At 40.7% G+C, this 25,956-nt stretch overlaps 1 protein-coding gene across 2 annotated transcripts in view; it reads right to left on the bottom strand.

Moving 5' to 3' along the window:
• The window catches only part of Ankrd29 (ankyrin repeat domain 29), a 57,216-nt gene that overhangs the window by 21,376 nt on the left and 9,884 nt on the right, over positions 1-25,956 (bottom strand). For both annotated transcript variants that reach the window (XM_070029436.1, XM_070029437.1), the window contains exons 2-5: positions 22,089-22,199; positions 16,730-16,828; positions 6,915-7,013; positions 3,231-3,329 (exon numbers count right to left, since the gene is read on the bottom strand). In XM_070029436.1, coding sequence (XP_069885537.1) covers positions 3,231-3,329; positions 6,915-7,013; positions 16,730-16,828; positions 22,089-22,199 — 408 coding nt within the window. The remainder of the gene's footprint in view (positions 1-3,230; positions 3,330-6,914; positions 7,014-16,729; positions 16,829-22,088; positions 22,200-25,956) is intronic.

Raw genomic sequence — 25,956 nt, 5'->3', positions numbered from 1 at the left:
TGGGTTCGATTCCTCAGTACCACATAAGCAGAAAAAGCCAGAAGTGGTGCTGTGGCTCAAATGATAGAGTGCTAGCCTTGAGCTGAAGAGCTGAGGGACAGTGCCCAGGCCCAGAGTTCAGGCCCCACGACTGACCAAAAAAAAAAAATTATATTGTCAGAGTATTTCAGTAAATGGGTTGGCTGAGCATATGTATTTTCCTGGGTGCCTGCTTCACACACAGACACAGAGAAGCTCAGGTTTCACTGTTTCTTAACAGCTCCTCCTAGTAGACAACACAGTTCATTACCACTCCTCTAGGTGGGAATGCTAACCACAAGCTAACACACACCAGCTTCCCTTCAAGTCTAACCAGATGTGTCACAGGTGAGGTACTGGATTTCCAGTGATATCAGCTGTGCTGCCAGATGGGCCTTAAGGCAATAATAAAAAAAAAAAATTAAACAACCTGTACAGATTTTTAAGCAGAGTTTGTGAAGAGAATAGATTGGGCCTGTTCTGGGTTACTCTATGTCATATAAAGAACAGCTTTAAGGGCTTGACTTATTCTTTTTAGAAAGCCATAGTTTTGACCTAAGCTACTCCATTTTGAATGGGAGTGCCAAAACAGAATTACCCTACATCTTGTTTACAGCAAATAAAATGTTACCAGCAGTAAACTTATCAAATTAGATAAAAAAAAATCTGGATGAGTGGGCATATCAACCTATATCAAGATAACCACTCCCCTGAAGTCTCAAGCACACCAGACCCAGGATAGATAACACTCCTTCAGCTGAATCATACTTAGCAATAGGACAGGGAGGGACAGGCTCACCTGCCATCTGACTATCTGGTGTGTGTGGCAAGGATTAATAGGTGAAGAATCCCTAACTCTGTCCCTATCACTTCAATTCAGTTGGACTCCCCTGCTTGATGTGACCCGCTCAAATTTTGGATGCAGTAAGCCATATCGATTCTGTACCTGAAAAACAGCTCTGCATCTAGAATCAGCAAGGCAGCCAAGAGGAACTCTGTATTTTGTCACCATCAGGCCTCAATCGCTGTCTTACCAATATCTTACCTAACCACCTGCAGTAACTCTCTTCGTATCTGTCTCCACTTTCAGCTCTAGCTTTGAACCTGTGGTTGATGCTTTAACCCTTTCTGTAACCTCTAAATTATTGTGAAGTGTGATGTGTGATCTGACAGTCAATATTAGCAATTGAGATTGAAGAAAAGAACTTTTGTTGTCCATGGCCTCAACTATCAGTGATACTTGGTAAATTAACACCAAGGAAATTGACATAGCTCATGAATTTGTTATTCAATAAATTCTGCCATTGTGGAAAAACACAGCATTCCCATCTATATTTCTGACATAGCTTGTTCTTGACAATTTGATACTGGGATAAAATATTCAGCTGCTTCTTAATGCATTGTCATAAAATTCTACCATGCCCTCCACAGTTGCTAACTTGGGAATTTTCTGAACTGGACAGTATACTGGATTTTCATTATGCACCACAAATTTCAGTTCTAGAAGTTTTCAGGAATCCTTGATCTCTGTCCCTGTCTCCATATTCTAATTGTTCATTTTTTATTTAGTTACTTTTTAAAGTTAGTTTTCTTCAGCTGTTTTTTTTTGGGGGGGGCGGGAGGGGTCGGTTGTGGGGCTTGAACCCTGGGCCTAGGTGCTATTCCTGAGCTCTTCAGCTCAAGGCTAGCACTCCACCACTTGAGCCACAGTACCACTTGTGGTTTTCTGGTGGTTAATTGGAGATAAGAGTCTCACAGACTTTCCTGCCTGGGCTGGTTTTGAACTGTGATCCTCAGATCTCAGTCTCCTGAGTAGCTAGGATTTCAGGTATAAGCCACTAGTGCCCAACTCTTCAGCTGTTTTTAATGGGAGCATTTGGACTATCTGGGTAAAGGTAAGTGTGGAAGTTATGGTGCATGAAATTTCCTGACCAACATTAATAACAAAGAAAAATGTACTAGGAGCAAGGTTCCCCACAAATTCAGTTCTAAGATATTGTGCCACCCCAAGAATGTTCTGTCAGAGTATTATCTGTACACTAATTCTACATCTACACTCAAATTGGATTGATGATTATGAGTGGTCAAGCTCTGAAAAATCACCATCCACTTTCCCTTTCCAAAGCCTTTGGCTACATAAACTAGGATACACCCTTAGCTACACTTCACTGATATACACATAGAGAAGTCTATAGCCAAAGCTTTAGATTTACATTTCTTAGACATGGCCATATGTCAGAACCACCTGTTGCTTCAGTTGTGACTCCAGAGACTGGTTTGGTTGTCCTGGAATCAATTCTAGAAATGAGTATTTCTAAAAGCTCCCCAGGACTGTAATGGGCATCCAGGGTTGAGAAACACTTCTTTAGATCATTATCAAGTAATCCAAACATTCCACAGTAATGCTGCAAGTTCAGAAAGTGTTACAGATGTTGAAGAAAGCACCAGAGGGTAAGCCTACTTGCTATAGACTTCAAAGTGGCCTGTGATTTGTCAGAGTTAACTAGGTAAACTCTAAAAAGGATATTCAAATGGAGACATTCACACCTACATAGCTCATTACCTGACTATGAAAGTTTAGTGCCTGAGGCATAAGGGTTAAATGCCTACTTGTAGGGTGACCTAAAATAGTTTCCTAGATAATTTGTCTCCTTGAGACTCTGTCAAATCCCTTCATATCCCATATTTTGGTTTTTTTTTTCCTACAAAATCAGAGCAACACTTGCCATAAATCCTATAGAATTACCACGACAAGAGTCCTTACATAATGTGCTAATTGCCAATTAGCTGGAAATAGACCTGGGCTAGCAGCAGATGGCCGTCAAAGATCTATGGAGCATGTTCTTTTCATGGGTCTTCATCCATCTACCTTGCTTATCTTTCAAGTATATTGGGTTCTTCTCTTCATGCCCTTCCACACAAATACAACAGAACAGTATATTTTGCTTTTTGACAAGTCCGTATGCCATGCGGCATGAGTACATATGCATGGTATGTTTGAAGATGTTAATTGAGCAGGTAGCTGGAATGTGACAGAATAAGCTCAACAGATCAGCTATTCTTTTTTCCTTTTAGTGTCTGAGATTAGAGTCCCACTGTTCATTATGATATTTTTTGAAGCTGGCTTATCTGACATCTGAAATTAGACTGCAGTGTAATACGTGATAAAGGAAGGAGCAGGTATCCACTGGACATCCCTTAGAAGCACTCACATAAAGCTGGTCATGGATGTTGGCTCCGTGCTTCAGTAATGTCTCCACCACCTGCCTGTGCCCATACTGACTGGCAGCCAACAGGGCAGTGCCTCCATCCTATGCACATGGATATATAAACACATTAGAGACAGCTCAAGCAGAAGCCCCTCATACAGAACATTGGAAGAAACTCGCTTTCCTTTTTTCCCCTTTTCCTTTTATAATGATTGTAGGGGAGCATATAAAAATTCACACCGATGCATCCTAAAGGTGACTAAAGGTCATAAGTTAGGGGCCCAGGCTTACAGAAAAAGGGTTATGTAATACCAGCCTAACATGTCCCAGGACTTGGCACTAAGCCTCTTTTGTTCTCCTGCTATGTAAGACAGGAAACTGGTCCCCAGAAAAAAAAGCGAGGAGGGAAAGCACGTATGTGGACAGAGGGACAGATCAACATGTGTGCAGAAGGAGGTACACATGTGGACACATGGGGAAACAGGCACCCAGACACAGAGACTCATGCACATGCACTTTACTCTGTTTAGTTTATTCCTACAATAAACTATTCTTCTGTAATTGCCTTTGGCTGGCTGAGTCTTTTTGCCGAAACCGTAATGTTGGACTGAAAGATGGCAGCAGTGCCAACATTAGCCAGCCACCGACCCCAACAATTTTGATAGGATTCACCTTAACGATGAGAAATGATGTTGTAAACTTGGATGACTTATTCAGAGATAAAGTTATCTCACCAAGTTATTATGATTTAGAAGTTTCTCATGCCAAATGCAGAATCATCTATTCAGGAATCATAGGATAGAAAGTCTGTACCATTTTTGTCAGTTCTGCCTTAGAAATACCAGAAGAACCTCTCAAGGCTTCTGGACAGAGACTCCCTTAACAAACATGGGCTTCTCTCTATAGTGTACCTGGTTAGAAGCCACTGAGTCTAAGGTGCTTTGATGGGGTGGCCCTCTGGGGCTATTGCTTTCATGAGACAACCTCTGCCTCCATTAGAAGAGCACATGATAGTATATTTCATGTGTCTCTCAAGTTCCTGCTTAGTGTTTTCCTTTGAACACATGCCAATTTTCCCAGATCTCTTTTAAAGTTTGGGGCCTAAACTCAGCATTGCACTGTAAAGCAGGTGTTCCATCCACTCTACTTTTATCTCTATAGCTTAAATTAGAATTAGTTCTTATGTCAACCACATCACACTACTGACTCATTGAGTTTATGGTCAATGAAAACCATTAATGGCTTTTCTCAGGTGGTACTGGTAAGACATTATCTTTTCCCATCTAGGATTGTTGAGTTGTTTGGCTCTGTGGACACTTAAGTTAATAATAAATAATTTGAGAACATGCAATCTGGTTCAAAACTGCAAATCATTAATATGGCTGTGTGCCTTCTAAATTTGGACATAGGGTTTTTGCTAGAAGAGAGTTCTGATCTAGTAAGCCTAAGGTGAAGTTCTGTCATGTGGAATGACAGATGGCAGGTAGCCTCACCTGTAGAAACTGTGCTATAAGAGCTCCTATGATCATGCACAGGCAATATCCTGGGGGATGAGGGATGGGCTGTGTGGTGGGAAAGGGTGCTTAAAGGGAAAGAAACCGAAAGGAGACAGGAGGAAGGCTGAGGTTGTTGAAGATGGTGGTGGTATGGGAGCATTGAGAAAGTGTTTAATACCACCAATGAGCTGCACTGTTTTCAAGCTCTGTCCCTTGAATGTCCCCTTATCTTTGCATCATGTGGTAAAAGAATAGTAAAATATAGTAATTATGATAAAAGAATTCATCTCTTTGAGAGGGAGAAAAAAAGAGAGAGAGGGAGAGAGAGAGGGAGAGAGAGAGAGAGAGAGAGAGAGAGAGAGAGAGAGAGAGAGAGAGAGAGAGAGAGAGAGAGAGAGAGAGAGAGAGAGAGAGAGAGAGAGAGAGAGAGAGGGGAGAGAGAGAGAGAGAGAGAGAGAACACTAGTCCTGGGCTTGAACTCAGGGACTGAGGTTTTGTTTTGATTTCTTTTACTACTTGAGCCACAGCACCACTTGTGGCTTTTTGGTGGTTAATTGGAAATAAGAGTCTCACAGACTTTCCTGGCCAGACTGGCTTTAAACCATGGTCCTCAGAGCTCAGTTTCTTGATTAACTAGGTTTACAGGTGGTACCTTGGTGCTGGGTCTTTTGATTTTTAAAAACACGTTTGTAGATTATTATTTGTATAGCTGTATAAGGAAGAGAACAGTTACTGAAACAAAATCACTTTTGGCAATACATTTATACTATAATCTCTTGACATTCTCTTCTTCCCAGGGAAAGCTCTTAGACACCTGCAGTTGACCTCATGGAAACACATGGAACTTCTCCTCTAGGCCTCTGTGTTCTGCAGGTTTCTGCAACAGCACAGAGTGGTTCACGTATAAAGGCTTTAAGCAAGTGTTGACTTGCTAACCAAAACAAAGACTGGAATAATATTCAGTCATACATGAGCATTTTGACTTGGTTCAGATATAGGTACAGATATATTGACTTTGTTGAGATATAGGTTTAAAGAACTTTCTGTTTTGAGTTGATTGCATTGATAATAAGAAATAAAGTGATATTGAATAGAAAATAACTTATCTTGTGTTACTATATGTTTGAGGGCATATACACAGTACAACTGCAGGTTTTGGAAAAGATAGAACTCTTACATGAAATTCAGATCTATTTAATAGCATCCTTTTAACAGGAAAAAAATCCACTGGAACCACCCCCCCCCCCCACTAGGTATCTAAATATCAATAGATTAAAATAAAAACTGAAAGGTTTCCAACTTGAGCAGATTTTCAAATATTTTAACTTATTTGCAGATCAGAAATGGCTAACAATGAAAAAGATATTGTGAACACAAAAGTGATCTTTTTGCAATCTCAATTTTCTTACCTGTATGTCAAAAATGAAAATCAGGAACTTATTTAAATAAAGAACCACAACTTCTTGCTGAGCTGTATGTTTTAATTATGTATTGTTTATTTCATGAGAAAACTCACAAAAGCCAGATTCCTGCCAATAATAATTCCTATTATAGTACTGAGGTTAATCTCTGTGTGTGTGTATGTGTGCACGCACGCATGTGTGCCCATGCATGTGCACACATTAGGGTCCTAGGCCCTGTCCCTGAACTTCTCTGGCTCAAGGTTAGTGCTCTGTCACTTGAGCCACAGTGCCACAACTGGCCTTTCTGAGTAATTTATTGGAGAGTACATAGCCTTTCATTGACTTTGCTACCAAGGATGGCTTTGAACTTAGTTCTCAGCCTCCCAAGTAGCTAGGATTACAGGCATCAGCTACCAGCACCTGCCTCAGAGATTAATCTTGAGATAGAATAAAGCCCACAGAAGCAGGGAGAGTTGGACAGGCATCTTCCACTGTATCCCTCCTGGTTTAAAATTTAGTGTAGCAGAGAGAAAGCAAACAGTGCAAGAAAAGGTCTAAGTAACTCTTTTGGAAATCTCCAAGTTTACTCCAGAAAAAGTTAACGTTTGGAATAGAATAGAATAGAACAAGCCTTGAACCCCTACCATAAGGTTGTAAAACCCCCTCCTTCAGTTTGGGAATCTTACAGACAAGGAAGTACAAGTTTATAGTTACAGTTAAGGGCAGAATAAAGATCTATGACTGCTAAGGTCCTCTGACAAGGTATTAAATCAAGAAGGCTCTCTTACTTTGGTTCTACATTCAGTGGATGCTCCAAATCCAAAGAGAAATCTCACGACTTCATTGTGGCCTTGCTGAGCAGCAAAGAACAGGGCAGTTGTACCTGACTGGGGGAGAGGGAGAGAAAGAGAGAGAAAGGCTGGCTTTAATAGACATGTAACTAAATTATGTTTGATTTACACATTTGCAAGGAACAAAAAACTGTATCTTCACTGCTCCTAGCACATACATCTTTTAGCCTAGGAAGAGCTATATTTGATTTGATTCTATTTCTTGGCCACCCCAGGGGAGTGACAAAATAAAATGAAATAATTATTAATGGTATAGTAGGCTGAATGGTGGTACTAAAGATAGACTCCACCTAATTCCAGGAATTTGTGACTGTCACCTCATATGGCAAAAGATATGATTTAAGTTATAGACTCTAAGCCTAGGAGCTTATCCTAGGTTACCTGGGTGAATCCTAAATCTAGTGACAAGTGTTGATACAAGAGCTAGAAAAGAGGTCAGTTCCCATTGGCTCTACTTATAATCCTAGCTACATAGGAAGTAGAGATCAGAGGATTACAGTTCAATGCCCCCCCCCCAAAGTGTGTATGTGTGTGTGTGTGGGGGGGAGAATTGGGAAGTGGCTCAGTCCACAGTAAGTTCAAGGCCCTGACTTTAAACCCTAATACTTCCCCTCCCCCAAAGAGTGGAAAAACAGCTGTGCATGGTGGCTCATCCCTGTAATTATGCTACCTGGGAGGAAGAGACTGAAAGGACCAAAGTTTGAGGTCAGCCTGAGGAAAACGTTTTCAAGACACCTATCTCAATCAATTAAAGGTGGGCATGGTGGCATGCATTTGAAGAGTAAAGAAGGATGGTGGACCAGGTTGGACCAGGCATAAATGTGAGACTGTTTTAAAACAAGTAACTAAAGAGGCAAAGAATGTGGCTCAGTGGTAGAGTGTTTGCCTAGCACGCATGAAGCATTGAGTTTGATTCCTCAGTACCATATAAACAGAAAACACTTGAAGTAGTGCTATAGCTCCAAGTGGTAGAGTACTAACCTTGAGCAAAAGAAGCTCAGGACAGTGCTCAGGTAGAAAAGGAAGAGGAGGAGGAAGGCATAGAACTACAATCACAAGTTCCAAGATAGCCTGGGCTATCGAATGTGACTTTCCCCCAAAACAAAACAAAGCCAACAACAAACCCCAAAAGAAAACAAATAAGAAAAATATAAAAGAGTGAGTAGCCAGGTGCTAGTGGCTCATGCCCATAACCCTAGGCACTCAGGTCACTGAGATCAGAAGGATCTCAGTGAGACCAGCTTGGACAAAAATGTCCACAAGAATCCATCACAAAGGGATAACAATGCTGGACAAGAAATGCATTCATTATCTTACTCATATAATTGTAACCTCTCTGTACAGCATCTATACAATAAAATAAAATTTAAAAAAGAATCCATCACAATAGGAGAAGTGTGGTGGCATGCACTTGTCATTCCTGCTTCAACAGGAATTATAAAGAGGGCAGGCTGTGGTCTAGGCATGTCCTGGGCAAGAAGAGAGAACGTACCCCCCAAATACGTTAGAAACAATAGCAAGAAAAAAAAAGATATTTGTGTCCCTTTCTTGGGTTCATTTAGCTTAACATCATCTTATATGGTCATATGTACATAGCTTTTGGCCTTTTCTGCTTGTCTTACACATGTACTAGTTATTGCAAATAAGGGAAATCATAGGACCTATGTTTTTTGGGGCCTGGCTTACTTCACTTAATATAATTTTTTCCAAGTCTTTCCATTTCCTAACAAATGGGGCAATGTCATTCTTTCTGATGGAAGCATAGAATTCCATTTGTGTGTGTGTGTGTGTGTGTGTGTGTGTGTGTGTGTGTGTGTGTGTGTGTGTGTGTGTGTGTGTGTGTGTGTGTGTGTGTGTGTATCACATTTTCTTGATCAGTTCATCTACTGAGGGGCATCTGGGTTGGTTCCATATCTTAGCTATGGTGAATAATGCTGCAATAAACATAGTTGTGCTCATAGCCTTAGTAGGGCCTTGTTTGTGATCATTTGGGTAAATGCCCAAAAGTGGGATTACTGGGTCATAGGGGAGCTCTATGTGGAGTCTTTTGAGGAACCTCCTCCAAATACTAAGTGCAAAAACAAATATAAAAACCCTCCTTATAATCTGTCTAAGCAAAATGCCAACAATAACAAAAAATGGGCTGTAGGCAGCATGGGTCAGTGGTAGAGCACCTGTCTTGCAAGTGCGAGGCCTTGAATTCAAACCCTGTACCGCCAACAAGGATAAAACATTTCATTCATAACAGCTAAAATGTGGAAGCAAAGCAATTGCTTTGGAAGAATGGATAAGCACAATGTGGCATACTGATACAATAGAATATTATTTAACCTGAAAAACAAGGAAATTCTGACATAGACCCCAACAGATGAATCTTGAAGACTTGTTGCATCAAATGTGTCAAAAACAATGTTAGAAAAAGAATGGTGGATGCTACTGTATTAACTAATCAAACTCATAAAGCCAGAAAGTAGGATGATGGTTGCTAGGGGTTGGGGGAAGGTGAATAGTAGTTATTGCTCAGTGGGTACAGACTTTCAGTTTTTTATTTTGTTTTCACACTGCTAGGAATTGAACTTGGGCCTTACACATTGCTCTGCCCCTGAGCTACATTCCTGGCCCTACTTTCAGTTTTCCTAGCTGGATGATGGTGATAGTTGTATAGACTATGAATATATATATATATATATATATATATATGTCGATATATATATATAATATATATACATGTCATTGAACTGTGTACTTACAATGGCTAAACTAGGATATTTTATGCAGTGAGTTTTACTACAATGAAAACAATAGCTACAAATGAGGTGAGAGGATATTTGGAGTGCTGTGGCCACAAGCTATGGAATGTTGCTATACTGGAAGAGGCAAAGAATAGATTCTCCTCTGAAGCCCACAGAGACCATGGCCTGACCCACACCGCCTTTAGAATTCAAGAAAATAAATTTCTGTTGCTTTTTTTTTGTCATTACTTACTCAGGGCTTCAAGTTTGCTAGGCTGGCGCACCACCACCTAAGCCACACCTGTAGCCCCCACTTCTTTTTTGTTTTCCATGAAGTTTTTTTTTTCCTTTTTTTTTTATTGTGAAAATACTGTACAGAGGGGTTACAATTACATGGGCAAGATAATGAGTACATTTCTTATCAAGCATTGTTACCTCCTCCTTTGTTTCCCCTTCCCATCCCTTCCCATCCTCTCCCTGCCCTCCCCACCCAATCCTCCTTCCCCACCCCCAAAGTTGTAAAGTTTGTTTCAACATAACGATTTGTACATCTCATTGTTGCAATGGATCCACCTGTATCACTATTTAAACGATTTGTTTTTTCCCTTCCCCTCCACAAATTATACCAACCTCAAATACAGTGAAAGCAGGGTTTATACCATGGGGGAGGGACATACAAAGCAACAAAGAAATAATCTTATAAATGCGTTAGAAACAATCACCTGAAAGAAAAAAACATTTGAATACTTATCTTAGGGTTCATTTCCCTAACATCAACTTATCTGACCGTTTCTGCTTGTCTCAGACATATACTAGTTATTGCAAACAAGGGAAACCATTGGACCTAAGTTTCTTTGGGCCTGGTTTACTTCACTTAATATAATTTTTTCCAAGTCTTTCCATTTCCTAACAAATGGGTCAATGCCATTCTTTCTGATGGAGGCATAGAATTCCATTGTTTATATATACCACATTTTCTTGATCCATCCATCTACTGAGGGGCATCTGGGTTGGTTCTATATCTTAGCTATGGTAAATAATGCTGCAATAAACATAGTCATGCTGGTAGCTTTAGTGTGGCCTTGTTTGTGATCATTTGGGTAAATGCCCCAAAGTGGGGTTCCTGGGTCATAGGGGAGCTCTATATGGAGTCTTTTGAGGAACCTCCATACTGCTTTCCAAAGTAGTTGAACAAGTTTACACTCCCACCAACAATGAAGTAAGGTTCCCTTCTGTCCACATCCCCTCCAGCATCTGTTGTTATTAGAGTTCTTGATTATAGCCATTCTAACTGGGGTGAGGTGGTATCTCAATGTTGTGTTGATTTGCATTTCTTTTATGGCTAGGGAGGCTGAGCATTTCTTCGTGTGTCTACTGGCCATCCTTCTTTCCTCTTCAGAGAAGTTTCTCTTTAAGTCTTTAGCCCACTTATTTATCAGACAGTTGTTTCTTTGAAGATTTGTTGTTGGGGGATTTAATTTTTTGAGTTCCAGGTATATTTTAGATATGAGACCCTTATCCGTTGTATGGCTAGTGAAGATCTTCTCCCAATCCATGGGCTTTCTATTAATCTTGCTAGCTATGTCATTTGCCATGCAGAAGCTCTGCAATTTCATGCAATCCCATTTGTCCAACCTTTCTTTGATTTGTTGTGTTTCTGGGTCTCTATTAAGAAAATTTTGGACTGTGCCAAGGAGTCCTAGGGTTTCTCCTATTCCATTCTGTAATGTTTTCAGGGTGTCTGCTTTGACTCTGAGGTCTTTGATCCATTTGGAGTTGATTCTGGTGCAGGGTGATATATAAGGATATAGTTTTAGTTTTCTGCAAGTAGTTAACCAATTTTGCCAGCACCATTTACTGAAGAGGCTGTCTTTCTTCCATTCTATTTTTTTTTAGCTCCCTTATTGAAAATTAGATGGCTATAGGTCTGTAGGTTCATTTCTGGGTTTTCAATTCTATTCCATTGGACCTGAGGTCTGTTCTTGTGCCAGTACCAAGCTGTTTTGATTATTATGGCTTTGTAGTAGAGTTTGAAATTTGGTATTGATACTCCTCCAGCACTGTTCTTTCTGTTGAGGATCGTTTTAGCTATTCGGGGTCTTATATTGTTCCATAAGAATTTTTGGATTGCCTCTTCTATTTCCTTGAAGAATGAGGATAGAATATTGATAGGTATCACATTGAATTTGTAGATAGCCTCAGGAAGTATTGGCATTTTCACGGTGTTGATCTTTCCAATCCAGGAACATGTAGCCCCCACTTCTTGCTGATTATTTTGGAGATGGAATCTAATGAATTTTCTTTCCAGGCCAGTTTTGAACTGCAGTCCTCCAGATCTCAGCCTCCTGAGAAGCTAGGAAATCAGGTAAGAACCACTGACATCTGGAAAATTCCTGTTGTTTTAAGTTATCATCTTTGGGGTGATCAGTTTATAATCGTCACAGAAAATTAATATATTTAGTAGAATGTGATTTTCTTGATCTCAGTCTCCAAATAGCAAAGATTACAGACATGAGCCATTGCCTAACTGAGCTGTCTTTTTTTCAGTAAGATATTTAAGTAAATTTAGAAGTTATAATGATAGCAGTTTCAGCCAATTTGGGACCATATATGCCATCAAACATGCACAAGAGTATAGTAGTCCATAGGCAACATGATCTAGATTTCAGTCTGGAATGTGAATGATGGTCTTAATGTTTGTTTGTTTGTTTTTACTGCTGAAGGGCTTGACACTAACTCCTGTGCCTGTGAGTTTTTAACCAGCCATGATCGCTGATTCTCTTACCATGGTCTTTGAAGACTATCTGCTTCCAGTTTGTTTATGTGTCTAGGCAGCCAAGTTAAGACAAGAAAGACAGGTGCTTTTTCAAGTATCATAATACTGCTAGCTGGCTTAACAATGAACCAAATGTAAGCCTGCTGTAAGAGTACATTACAAAGCACTCAGAAGTGTCTTTGGATTAGCTTCCAAAATAGATGTGTGAGGCTGGGGTCTTCCTTTGTTTAACATTTCTTTTACTCTAGAAATTCAAGGACTGCTGGTAACTGACCATAGCACCACAGTTTGTCTCTAAATGGAGAGGACTTTCGTAAGTCTTCAAGAGTTGCTGTTTTTATTTTTTATTTTATTTATTTATTTTTTGGGTCTGGTCATGGGCCTGAACTCTGGGCCTGGGCGCTGTCCCTCAGCTCTTCAGCTCAAGGCTAGCACTCTACCACTTGAGCCACAGTGCCACATCTGGCTTTCTTTCTTTTTGCTTATGTGGTGCTGGGGAATCGAACCCAGGGCCTCAGGCATGCAAGGCAAGCACTCTACCACTGAGCCACTTTCCCAGCCCCATTTTTTTTTGAGTTGCTGTTTTTAGTGTACACATTTTCAATTCCAAGATGACTGACTTGTTCCTGCTCCTTTCAAGTGGCAAAATGTTAATTTCTCCAGGGATGAAGATTGAGATAATAGTCAACTGAACCACTCCTGTGACTTGGAACTGTTTGAACTATGCATACATTTCTCATCTCCTGCCGCTAATTTTCCCTATTTAACAACAGACAAGTGTCTTTTCTTTTCTGTGACTATAACCTAACAAAAATCCTTTCTTTGCCCTTCACCGTATCTCTTTATTTGGCACATAGGAGTGAGTAGATAGACATGAAATGTGAACTTCTAGAGTTTGGACCAAACATTGAGACCATTAAATCCATACATTGGCTGGGAATCAAATGCTTCTTCCTTCTTCCTGCTTTTCTCAAGATTTTTTTTGTGCATGTTAGCCCTGTCCTTTAGGATAAAGTTTTTAGTAGGCAGATCTTGTTTTTATTAGAGAAAAATCTGTGTTTTTGATTTAAAGTTATAATAAACAAGCACTATAAAACAAATTCAGAAAAAGATGAGGTTAATTTTAAACTGCATTTCTAAATGTGTCCATTTTCATCCCAGAGGGAAATTTTACTTCAGTTGCTGAAATGAAAAAATGACCTAAAACAACTATCTATTTTTGTGCAAATTGCTCAAAAGAGCCTGTGAGAAGACTGAGTTTGTAGCAGTTTCTCTACATGGTTCTTTCTCAAGAGACCAAGTGAACCAGGGGTGTGGAGAACCAGACCTCAGATTCTGTTAGTCAAGGTTTACCATGCAGGGGGTGACAAGATGCATCGTGGAACTTTTGACACAGTCCTTAGATCTGATTATCTTAACCTGCTCTATTTGGTCTTGACTGAAAGGGATGAGGTATGCTGGATTTCTGAAAGTTTGGTTGATACATGGTCTCCAGGGCAGATTTTAAGATTAGGCTGGATCAAGGAAAACAAAGTGCCCAGTCTGGTTTGGAGCAGGCTAGGATGTCTGCCAGGCATGCAGATGTGAATAGAGAGGCTATGTTTATTCTGGACTGGAACATATGTCTCCACCTGCCTCCTGATTCTAGGTTGGCTTGGAAATATAGAGAACCTCCTCAGACCAGAACCCTGAAGACATGCCCCATCTCCCTTCTGCTTCTCTAGATTGGACCAACAATAGATCCTCAAGTGAGACTGTAAGAAGCAACTTTAGCAAATGCTTTAGCTGGGCCTATGTATTTACTAAAAGCAAGATAAAAGCTGGGCACTTCCCCCCACCCCACTTTGAACCTGTGCCCTTTGATCTGAGCCATTCTTTCCTGCAGTCATTTTGCAGTTACGGTGGACTCCAAGAAAGACAGGATTTACCACAAGCATCTTGTGACTAAGGCAAACTGCCCCTCAGACAGGCAATGTCAACTTCTTATCATCTTGTGGCAAAAGGCAAAACTGTTCTAAAGAAAGAGAATTGCCATTGTGTGTGTGTCTATATATATAGACACACACACACAAGACAAGATGTACAAGAAAATGTGGTATATATACATATATATGTATATATATACGTATTTTCTTGATCCATTAATCAGAAAGAATGACACCACCCCATTTGTTAGGAAATGGAAAGACTTGGAAAAAATTATATAAGTGAAGTAAGGCAGACTCAAAGAAACATAGGTCCCATGGTTTCCCTCATCTACAATAACTAGTATATGTCTGAGACAAGCATAAAAGGTGATTTTTTTTTGTTTCTTTGTATGTTCTTCCCCCATGGTACAACCCCTGTTGTCACTGTATTTGATTCCAGGTCTACATATTGTATATACATTTTTCTGATTTGGGGAGGGAAAGGGAAATAACAAAATGCTGAAACAAGGATACAGGTTGACCCATTATAACAATGAGATGTACAAGACACTATGTTGAAAACAAACTTTACAGCTTGGGTGGGGAGGGAGGAGTTGGGGAGATGGGGAAGGAAGGAATGGTAGGGGAAAAACAAAGGAGTGGGTAACCATGCTCAATAGGAAATGTACTCATTACCCTACTCATGTAACTGTAACCCATCTTACAGTATCTTTAAAATAAAAATATATAGTCTTAAAAAAGAAAGAGAATGGCCAAAAGTTTGGACATACCCCCCTGACAACAACAGTGACTGACTTGTTCCTGCTTCACTTCCTTCAAGTGGCAGAATGTTATCTTCTCCAGGGATGAAGATTGAGATAATCATCACCTGAACCACTCCTGTGACTTGGGACTGTTTGAGCTATGCATACCTTTCTCATCTCCTGCCCCTAATTTTCCCTATTTAACAAAAGACAAGTGTCTTTTCTTTTCTGTGACTATAACCTAACAAACCTCCTTTCTTTGCCCTTCACTATATCTCTTTATTTGGCACATAGTGGTGAGTAGACAGACATGAAATGTGGAACTTCTAGAGTTTGGACTTCCATTGTATAAATATAATTGTGTGTGTGTGTGTGTGTGTGTGTGTGTGTGTGCGCGCGTGTGTGTGTGTGTGTGTGCGTGTGTGTTGGGGCTTGAACTCAGAGCCTCAAGCTCTTGCTTTAGCTGTAGCTTTATTGCTCAAGCCTAGTGCTCTACCCCTTGAGCCATACCTCTACTGCAGGAATTTTGCTGCTTAATTAGAGATAAGAATCTCTCAAGTTTGTCTTCCCAGATTAGCTTTGAACCTCGATCTTTGTATCTCGGTCTCCTAATTAGCTAGGATATAAGCGTGATCCATCACTGTTGCCTATAAACCTGGCTTTAAGACTAAACTCCTATGATTGTCCTTGAATGAAGTATGAAGTATGAGTACAGGTTTATATTTTAAAGCTAATACTTGCTCACATGGATTTTTAGGGAGATCTTTAGGCCATGCAGAAAAGTACTTGGTTAGGATGACTGAGATGCCTAGCAACTGAGCTTCATCACATGTACACTGGTGACTAAAAACAGGGTTCTATGAAAATCCTATAAATTTTGTTGCGTCTCATCTCAAGGGAAAGAGGAAGAACTAAATTATGCTTGAGACAAGATGTCTGAGTCTGTAAGGAATGTGGCAAGAGGTGTGCACACTGCTATGGATTGGATATGGTTTGGGTGTGTCTCCCAAAAGCTTCTATGCTGGAAGCCTGGTTCTCAGTGTGAAGATGTGGAAATGTTGGGCCTTTTAAAATGTGGGGCAATTATGTCATTGGCACATACTGCCTTGCATAAAAATTAATGCTAGTTTCATGGTGTGAGCTGTTTCTCACAAGCATTGGTGTTTAGCAAGTGAGGCCACGTCATATATTTGTCTCTTTTTCATGCATCTCTGGGTCCCTTTGCCTTCTCTTTCATGTTGGAATGTAGCCAATGGGGTCTTCACCAGAGGCCAAACAGGGGGAGCCATCTGGCCTTGAACTTTCAGCCTACCAACTGTGAGCACTTTAAACATTTTGTTGTAAGGTACCTGGGAACAGGCAGTCTGTAATTGCAGCACAAAATGGACAAATACAATTATTTCACATGTATGTGACAATGGTCCATTCTTGGATGTTATTTTATAGGTGCAATAAACTCTCCAATGAGTTTCAGTATAGGAGAAAATCAATGATGACTCTACCAACTCACTATTAGAAACACTTCAGATCTCTTAGTCTGATTATCTTGGTTGAAATGTACAACCTGACCTACCTCTCTCTGGAGGTTGATGTCTGCTCCTTGCAGGACCAGTTCTCTCACACAGTCAATGTGGCCAGCGTAAGAGGCGACCATGAGGAGTGTAGTGCCGTGCTGCAGGAGAGACAGATGAATGGTTAGGTCCCTGTTCTATCAGAGAGAGGGATGCTAGAGAAAAGACTGCTGAGGTGCTAGCCCCACCTAGCACCTGAGTATAAATTCCCTGCCATGATAAAAGGGCCTCATACATAATCCCATAATGCACACTAGCTTGGAAAAAGCAAAGCAATACACTGCCAAGGTTGGAATTTTAAATTTATGAATCCACTTCCATTACTTTCAAAATAACAGTCCAAGTGAACTACAATTATTGTACTTAGAGTAATAATGACAGGTTTTCATTTTATGGCTCTTATTCAATGATTCCTTAGTGAAAACACTGTTCTTAATGCAAAAAAAAAAAAAAAGTGAAATGCTATTGGCTGTTTTCTCTGTATTTGGAAGTCTTTTAAAATGTTTTTCTAATTTTTAACTTCAAAATGATTCAAATAGTACCAAAACTGCTGCGATAAATAGAACTATTGAGAGTCAGGGGCTGTGGGGAGTAAGTTAATTTTCATAGTTTAATTCACAATTGTTTGGAAGGACTTGGAACTTATTATTAACTACCAGCTTTGCATATTTAGTAACCTGCCTTGTGGACAGCAAAAGGACAGTGCCCAGGAGGTGCTCACTAGGTACACAGTGACCAAGTACACTTTAGGCTTCATGGCATTTCATCTGCAGGATCTGGAGAAGACAGCCCATTTGTGTGGCCACCTACAGAATAATCGTGGTTATATTACAAAAGCCATTCAAAGTTTTATCCTCTTCATCTGTAAAAAGGAGGCTGAGATCTGAGGATCTTGACTTCAAGCCAGCCCAGGAAGAAAAGTCCCCCTGAGACTCTTATCTCCAATTAACCACTCAAAAACTGGAAGAGGCCCTGGGGCTCAAAGTGGTAGAGCTCTAGCCTTAAGCAAAGGAGCTCAGGGACAGCACACAAAGCTCCTGAGTTCAAGGCCCATGACCGACAAAAAAAAAAAAAAAAGCATCTGTTGAATTAAATAAAGTTAGTGAACAAGGTAACTGAGGCAATGGGGTCACCTCAGTAACTGCTGGACATTAATTCAGTGGTAGAAATCAAAACCGTGTTATGATGGCTCAGCAAATGTTAGGTCACAAGGGGTAGAAGCTGTTAAGCTTCTGTGAATGGCTACGCTTGTTTTAGGAGTCTTGTTTGTGCACATGCCAAGTACAGCTGAGTCAAGGAAAAGCTCCTGGCACCATAATAGCCCTGTGGGAAACCTTTTTACTCTTTAAATACTGTGCACTCCATTATTCAGTTGAACTCATGCTTTTGTTTTCTCCAGATCAGAGTAGCAGGCTTGATGTTACTAGAGTAACATCAGGGCTTTGGGGGGAAGTGATTAAAGCAGTGAATGAACTGCCCTCAGGAGTAGGTTTAGTGAGCTTTTACTAGACACCAAATTTGTGAGTGCCCTCAATTTTTGAGGCCCTACAACTCTGAGCAATACATTTCTGGTGTTTATGAGCTACCAGTTTAAAGTACTTTGTTATGACACCCAGTGGACTGAGACATTTGGCTTAAAGCTAACAAGAATACATTGTCATGGATTACACTGGTCTCATTCACTGATGGTAAAATGAATCTTTTAGCTAAGTGTGGTGCCTCAAGCCTGTAATCCTAGCTACTTGGGAGGTGGAGATGGAAGACCATAGTTCAAGGCCAGCTTGGGTTAAAAAAAAAGTCCAAGAGACTCTTTGACCAATGGCCAGATGTCTGTCATCCCAGCAATGAGGAAAGCTTTTTGAGATTGTGTGCACTTGCCATACTAGCTCTTCAGGGAAGCACAAATAGGAGGACTGAAGTCCAAGTAGGCTTGTTATAAAGACAGACTACCTAAAAAATAATAATCAACACATAAAGGGCTGGTAGAATGACTCAAGTAGTAGAGCACCTACTAACAAATAGAAAGCCCTGAGTTCAAACACCAGTATCACTAAAAAATAAAAAATAAAAGTATCTTACTGTGTGTGTGTGTGTGTGTGTGTGTGTGTGTGTATGTGTGTGTGTGTGTGTGTGTCTGTCTGTCTGTCTGTCTGTCTGTCTGTCTATGTGTGTATGCCAGTACTGAGGCTTGAACTCAGGGTCTGTGCTCTGTCCCTGGGCTTTTTGCTCAAGACTAGCAGTCTACCCTTTGAGCTACAGCTTTTTTGATGATAAATTAGAGATAAGAGTCTTATGAACTTTCTAGAGTGGGCTAGCTTCAAACCATGATCCTCAGATCTCAGCCTCCTGAGTAGCTAAGTTTACAGGTATGAGCCACCAGTGTCTGGCATTTGCTGGCTTTGAATTGAGCATAAACAAAAGTATGCAAATATAGCAAAGTTCAGAACAAAAGCAATGTGAAATATAGACATTAATTCATCTAAAAAGATTAAAAGAATCTTTCCATTGTACAATCTTGTAGTAAATGTGGGTTGCAAAGCAAAATAAATAAGTAAACATCATATGACTATGGCATTAATCTATGGATCAAACTGTTAGCAAATCAAAGTTTTTGGTTAACAGTGGGTGGCTCAGAGATAAAAATATTTATTCTACTCTTCTCTCCTTTTCTTTTCCTAGTTTTATTTTCCTTTATCTTCTCTTCTTTCCTCTTCTTTCTCCTTCCTCTTCCTTCTATGGCTCCTTCCCCTTTTCTTCCTCCTTCTTTCTTATCCCTTCCCTCTCTGGTGCCAGGGATTCAAGCTAGGGCCTTATATATGCTAGGCAAGTACACTGCCACTGCTGATATCCTCCATTCTAAAATATTTGTCTTTTACAATGGTGTTCGTTAGAAATATTTGAATATGGTCACCTTTTGAGTTAACCCCCTCCCAAAATCCCAAGATATGGGGTGAGGTTTGGGAGGGGAATGGGGGAGAGTGATAGAAGGGGTGAAGTTGACCAAAATGCACGGTGCTCATAAACTGGCATGTTGAATTGAAATCCCTTTGTAAAAACTACTTAAAGATAATTAAGCAATAAAATAAAAAAGAAGTAATCACACACACACACAAAAATCCCAAGAAAGCCCCAGAGCCTCTCCTTGTGTTCTAATGGCTCTCAGAGGATTCTTACATGGGCTAGAGGTTGGCCCCACAGGGCCTTGGCAGTACTAGCCTAGAGATCAGTCATCACCAGAAGACACCATCTGGATCCCAGATTCCATGCTCAAGGGGCATGCGGAGGGGGCAGAAGCCCAGCCAGTGACATTCCAAGAGGAACAAAAGCCTACACTGTTTCCACACATCTCCCCAGCCCTCAGTCACCAGCCTAAGAGGCCTTTTCCAAGTTTCAAGATGTCTGAAACAACTGACATTCAGACTTACTCCTTGAGTTAAGGAGCCATCTCTCCAGAAGTCTCCTGATAATGAGATTAAAAAAAAATTAAATGAGGGGGAGTAATCTATGTAGGAATCTATTCATGAAAACACAGTATTTGGCTAAAATAGCTCTTGATCATTCAACAAACAGAGCTGTCTGAGTGTGCGCGCTGTGGGAAGGGCGGAGGTAGGATGGGTGACTCAGGGAGCTGGAGAGAATGAGAGTATGTACAGCAGGCGGACCTTGAGAAGTCACCAGGGTGTCTAAACAGGAATAACTTGAAGAAAAAGAGGAAAAGTGGTTGTGTAAGTGGTGAGGCCACAATGCTAATGGCCTTACTCCACAGTGCCAGACCGTGGGCAGGGGTGGGGGGTGGTGGGGGGTGGTGGGGGGTGGTAGAAACTGGCCCAGGGAGGCTAAGTAAGACCAGGCCACCAGTTCACAGATGGCTGGAACTCTCTATCAGTCTGGGTTCGGATCAAGAACAGATGGCATCTTCAGATTAGATAACTGGAAGGAGATTTAATAAAAAGACTATTTATTAATCTGTGCCCTAGGTGTTAGAAACTAAAAACAACAGTACAGGGTTGGGATGTAGCTTAGTGGTAGTCTACAGTAACTGCTTAGCATGTATGAGAGCTAACACTATGGGGGCAGGGGAGATACACAAGAACAGTTTAGGGTGAGTGGGGCTCCATGATCAATCAGGTCTGAAGGCATGAAGGAAAGCTATTGGCTCCTGGGATGCAGACCGGAAGCACCATTGCCAGACAGGACAGAGAAGGCACTGGGTTCCCCAGCATCCTCACCTCCCACCCTCTGACTCTTGCTGATGATTTCATTGGCAAACACCCATCTGAAGGCCACTGGGAAGGGAGGCTGATGGGATTGTTCCCTGGGTTCAGCCTTTGAGAAACAGAGTCAGTGGCAGAAGGCTGCAGAGCGGGTCTTGGGGTGCAAACTAAAGCTTTCTTGCCCTGATATCCCAGGAGACAAAAATGGAACCAACTACCATTTTCCTTCTGGGCTTGGAACATAATTCATTTACAAATTTATGCAATAGAAGCAGGAAGTGGTACACCCAGTTCCTGGGAAAACAATAAAGATACCTTTGAAAACACTTTGATTCCAATCCTAAAATCATCTCCTCATCTGTGGTCCTCCTTTTCTTCATCCAGAGATGAAGAAAAGTCCAGCTGAGCATAAAAGATGGCCTCTAGCTGGGGAGGGACAGGGTTCTCCAAGAGCTACCCACCAGGGGCAGTAGGAGCTATTTTTATTTCCCTCTTTCATTTGCTAGTCAATCAATGTCTTTTGATCTGAAAAAGGAAATGAAAGGATTTCAAAAAAGGAGGCTGGTGAAGCCTTCTGTTTCTCACTTTTCTCTTCCACGTAGCAAAAACAAAACAAAACAAAACAGAACACCCACCTCCACAGCAGCCCACATGTGCATTAAATTATCTGCATTTCATCTTTCTTTCTTTTTCTTTCTTTCTTTCTTTCCTTCCTTCCTTCCTTCCTTCCATTCCTTCCTTCCTTCCTTCCTTCCTTCCTTCCTTCCTTCCTTCCTTCCTTCCTTCCTCTTTCTTCCTTCCTTCCTTTCCTTCCTTCCATCCATCCTTCCTTCCTTCCTTCCTTCCTATTCCTTCCTTCCTTCCTTTCTTTCTTTCATTCTTTTTTAGTGAAGTGTTTACTAAACTGCCATATCTTTATGCAACTTGCCAATTCTGTTTTCTAGTGAAGTGTCTCTGATGGCCATCTTCTGTTGTATGCATATAACAATTTCCTTTCTGACTTTCCCTTCCTATTTTTTTTGAAAAGCATAATATGACCAAGTAAATAAACATAGAAAGGAAAGTGCATTGTGAGGTGCTTCATGCCTGTGGGGTGCAAAGAGGGGGTCCGCTGGGCATGCAGATACCATGGCCCTTCCCTCCGTACACTGTCTCTGCAGTCCACATCCACCCGACCACTGTTGAGCAGCAGCTTCAGCAGGGCCAGGTTTCCCCTCCTTGCTGCCCAGAATGCGGCGTTGGCCAGCGGCGTTTCCTTCTGCAAGAGCAAAACCATACAGGATCTTAAAATAAAAATTATGTAGCATGACTACTTCTATGTACCTATAGAATACTATTCAAAAAGAAGAAATTTGAAAGGCTGCTTGACCAGTAGTAGATCCTTATAACAGTATTTGGTTGTGGGGTTTGCTGTCTTTGCTACCAGGCGCCTGAGCCTCAGGGTTGTCTGTAGAGCAGATACCATGTTGGTAACATGCATCATTGATGCCCAGTTCCTGCCAACAGCTTACCTTTCCTGCTTCTGCTAAGCTTTTGTTCATAGTTTCTTTGAAATGAACTTTTGCCCATTCTGCAAGGGTAAGACTGCTCAAATGCCATTTCTTCCCTGAAATATTCCAAATTTCTCTTCTGCTCCAAGAGAAGCAAAATTTCTCTGCATTCTGCCCTGCCAAAGACATGCACTGGCTTTTTTTTTGGGGGGGGTCTATTTTCCTCATTACTTTCTGATTCTAGGTTTCTGGGTAAATGCCTTACTTTCCTTCTGCCTATTTGTCCTTGCTTAAGCTGGAATCTGATTCAGCTCTTGGTTGGGAACAATGACCTTTGGGCAGAGAATGTCATTCCATGGTCTCACGGGGATCCTTCAGTTCACTGCTGGGGCTTTTACAGTGGCTAAACCCAAGCTGGGCCATGCTTGAGAAAAGTACAGAATTGGAAATCAGGGTTTCAGAAGGCACGTCAGAGAGAAATCAGTACAATTTCCTTCTATAAAACAAATCAGTTCTGGATTTGTAGGGAAGTGTCTTGGAGGGAAGGGACTGGTTGGGGGATGGACAGTTCTGAGGCTTGGTTCCTGCAAAGTGTCTTGGCCCTCAGAGTCTCAGCTTCCTCTTGCTTAGATAGAAATCACAGTAACTTCCTTAAAGGCTACTGAAATAAAATGGTGTACATTAATTGCCCAATATGGTACCCAACACAACATAAGTGTGGTCAAGTGCTATTTCTATTTACTATTTTCATTTATTAAATTAGAATCAGAAGGTGAAATTAAATCCAGAGCAAAAGTAGTAATAGAGAATGTTTTTAGTCTTAAGAAATCTTATGATGTTCACATTGCTTAATAAAAGCACTTTGGAGGAGGGTGTTTTAAAAACGTATCTGGCTGGGTGCTGGTAGCTCACACCTGCACGCCTAGCTACACACAAGACTGAGATCTGAGGATTGCAGTGTGAAGCTATCCCCCAGCAAGAAAGCCTGTGAGATTCTAATCTCCAATTAATCACCAAAAAAACTGGAAGTGGCACTGTGACTCAAGTGGTAGAGCAATCGCCTTGAGCATAAAAGCTCAGGGACAGTGCTCAGGCGCAAAGTTGAAGCTCTAGGACCACTGGCACAAAACAAAAACAACCCCCCCAAATCATATCTGACCCCAAATACACGTCTTTAAAATACAAGCATGTGCTATATAATGATGTTTTGATCAACAACAGACTATATATATCACGATAGACTTTTAAGTTATATTGCCCAATGATGTTGTAGCTATTTTAGTTTGTGTAAGTACATGCTACAAACTTTTCAGAACATATCCCTTAGGGCTGTCTGTTGATAAAGTGGTTCTTGGTTTTGTTTCTCACAACAGTAGTCACAAACAAACAATTCATTAGAATTACAGCTGTTCTGAATAGCATAAAAGAATCTTGCACTGCCTTCTTCCTTCTTGCTTTTGTCCAGTGAATTTATGCTGGACAAACCCACTAGTTACGCATCTACCACATCAATTGTGCTTGTGTTTAAATATATATATTGGTCAGTCATGGGGCTTAAAACTCAGGGCCTAGGCACTGTCCCTGAGATTAGTTTTTTTTTCTTTTTTGCTCAAGGCTCTACCACTTTTGAGCCATAGCTCCATTTCTGGTTTTTAGGTGGTTAACTAGAGATAATAATTTCATAGACTCTCCTGCTTAGTCTGGCTTTGAACCATGATCCTCAGATCTCAGCTTCCTGAGTAGCTGACACGTGTGAGCCACCAGCACCTGGCAAGTAATTCTTTTTTTTTTTTTTAGTAAGTTTTTTATTGTGAAAATACTGTACAGAGGGGTTACAATCACATGAGCAAGGTAATGAGTACATTTCTTATCAAGCATTGTTGCCTCCTCCTTTGTTTTTCCCCTACCATCCCTTCCCTCCCACCTCCACAACTACATCTCCCCCCGCCCCCTTTTTCGACATAGTGTCTTGTACATCTCATTGTTGCAATGGGTCAACCTGTTGGAAAAAATTATATTAAGTGAAGTAAGCCAGGCCCAAAGAAACATAGGTCCCATGGTTTCCCTTATTTGCATTAACTAGTATATATCTGAGACAAGCAGAAAAAGTCAGATAAGATGATGTTAAGTGAAATGAATCCCAAGATAAGGACACAAGTGGTTTTTTTTTTCTTGCTATTGTTTCTAATGTATTTATAAAGTACCATGTGATTTTTTTTTGTTGCTTTGTATGTCCCTTCCCCACGGTATAACCCAAGTAATTCTTATTTTACTTAAGGGCCTCAAAAAACAAGAGTGGAAATTGTATTACTAGTAGTGTTACAATTGTTCTATTACTAGTCTTTTATGTATGAAGAGTTAAACTCTCATATGTATATATACAAAAAACAGAATAAATAATACTTGGAAAGTCTGTGGTTTCAAGCATGTATGGGGATCTTGGAATGTATCCCAGTGGATAAAAGGAGTCTACTGTGTTGTATTAAATGCTATACTTCATTCAGTTAAAAAGAAGATGCCAGTAATTTCAGCAACTCATCTAAAATGAAAGTACAGTGATGGCGGGTGATGACAATTGTAGGTACATGGATTTTATTTCAAAAGTCCTTCAGCTCACATGCAAGCCTGTACTCTTGCGAATACTTGGAAGACTGCTAAAGTGGGGAGTGATAAATGAATCGCAGACGTATTTGGAATAGTTTCCTGGCTCATTAGAGAGGAAAAAATAAACCCTGAAATTCCAGTTAATGACTTGTTTTCTCTGAGACCCAGGGTTTTCAAGCTAAACTCTGACCATATTCACACCCACAGCTGCCTTTATACCAGGCTGGCTCTAACTTTTTACAATGGTTAGAATTAAGTGAAGCAATGGGAAGGCAGGTTTGACTTGTATAATAAATCATGAAACAATGCCCTTGTAACTGAGATTTCACAATGCTAGAACAGTGCCTGAAAGGAAGAATTGGGAAGAGAATTTAATGTGGACCACAGAACTGTAATGCTGGCTTTTCCAGAAATGTGAACTCATGGGCGAGGTAAAATTACAAATCATCTTTAGTGGCCTTATTGTTTCATCTTAACCTTGAATACATTTACGAAGGTCTATTGTCATAGTAAGTTCTCTAGCAAGAATCTCTCTTCCTTTATACTCTTGGGAATTCCTCTCCTGTGAGCTTCCCACAAAAGTCTAGAAACAGCCTGGTAAAGAGCTAGACATATCTGATGGGGGCATGTCAGCATAGTTGATTTGAGGTAAATAAAAGAGGTGAGTTCAAATTCTAACCACTATCTTTTTCAGCTGTGATTCTGGCCACGTTACTTCTGTTGGCCTCAGAAGGTAAAAATATAGCACCTCTATCACATGTTGTTGGAGGATAAAATGAGAAAATACTGCTCTTGCAGTCCTTTACAATACTTGTCCAGGTGGTGCATTTACTTGCTTACCAGCATGTCTTGGGGACAGCAGCACTGGCCAGGGATGAGAACTTAGAAGCATGGGTTTTTTGGTTGTTATTTTTTTTGCTG

The sequence above is a fragment of the Dipodomys merriami genome, unplaced genomic scaffold, assembly GCF_024711535.1.
Source record: "Dipodomys merriami isolate MVZ:Mamm:240054 unplaced genomic scaffold, mDipMer1.0.p SCAF_2, whole genome shotgun sequence".
NCBI lineage: Eukaryota > Metazoa > Chordata > Mammalia > Rodentia > Heteromyidae > Dipodomys > Dipodomys merriami.
Note: the sequence above shows the minus strand (reverse complement) of the source record. Positions and strands in the feature narration are given on the sequence as shown.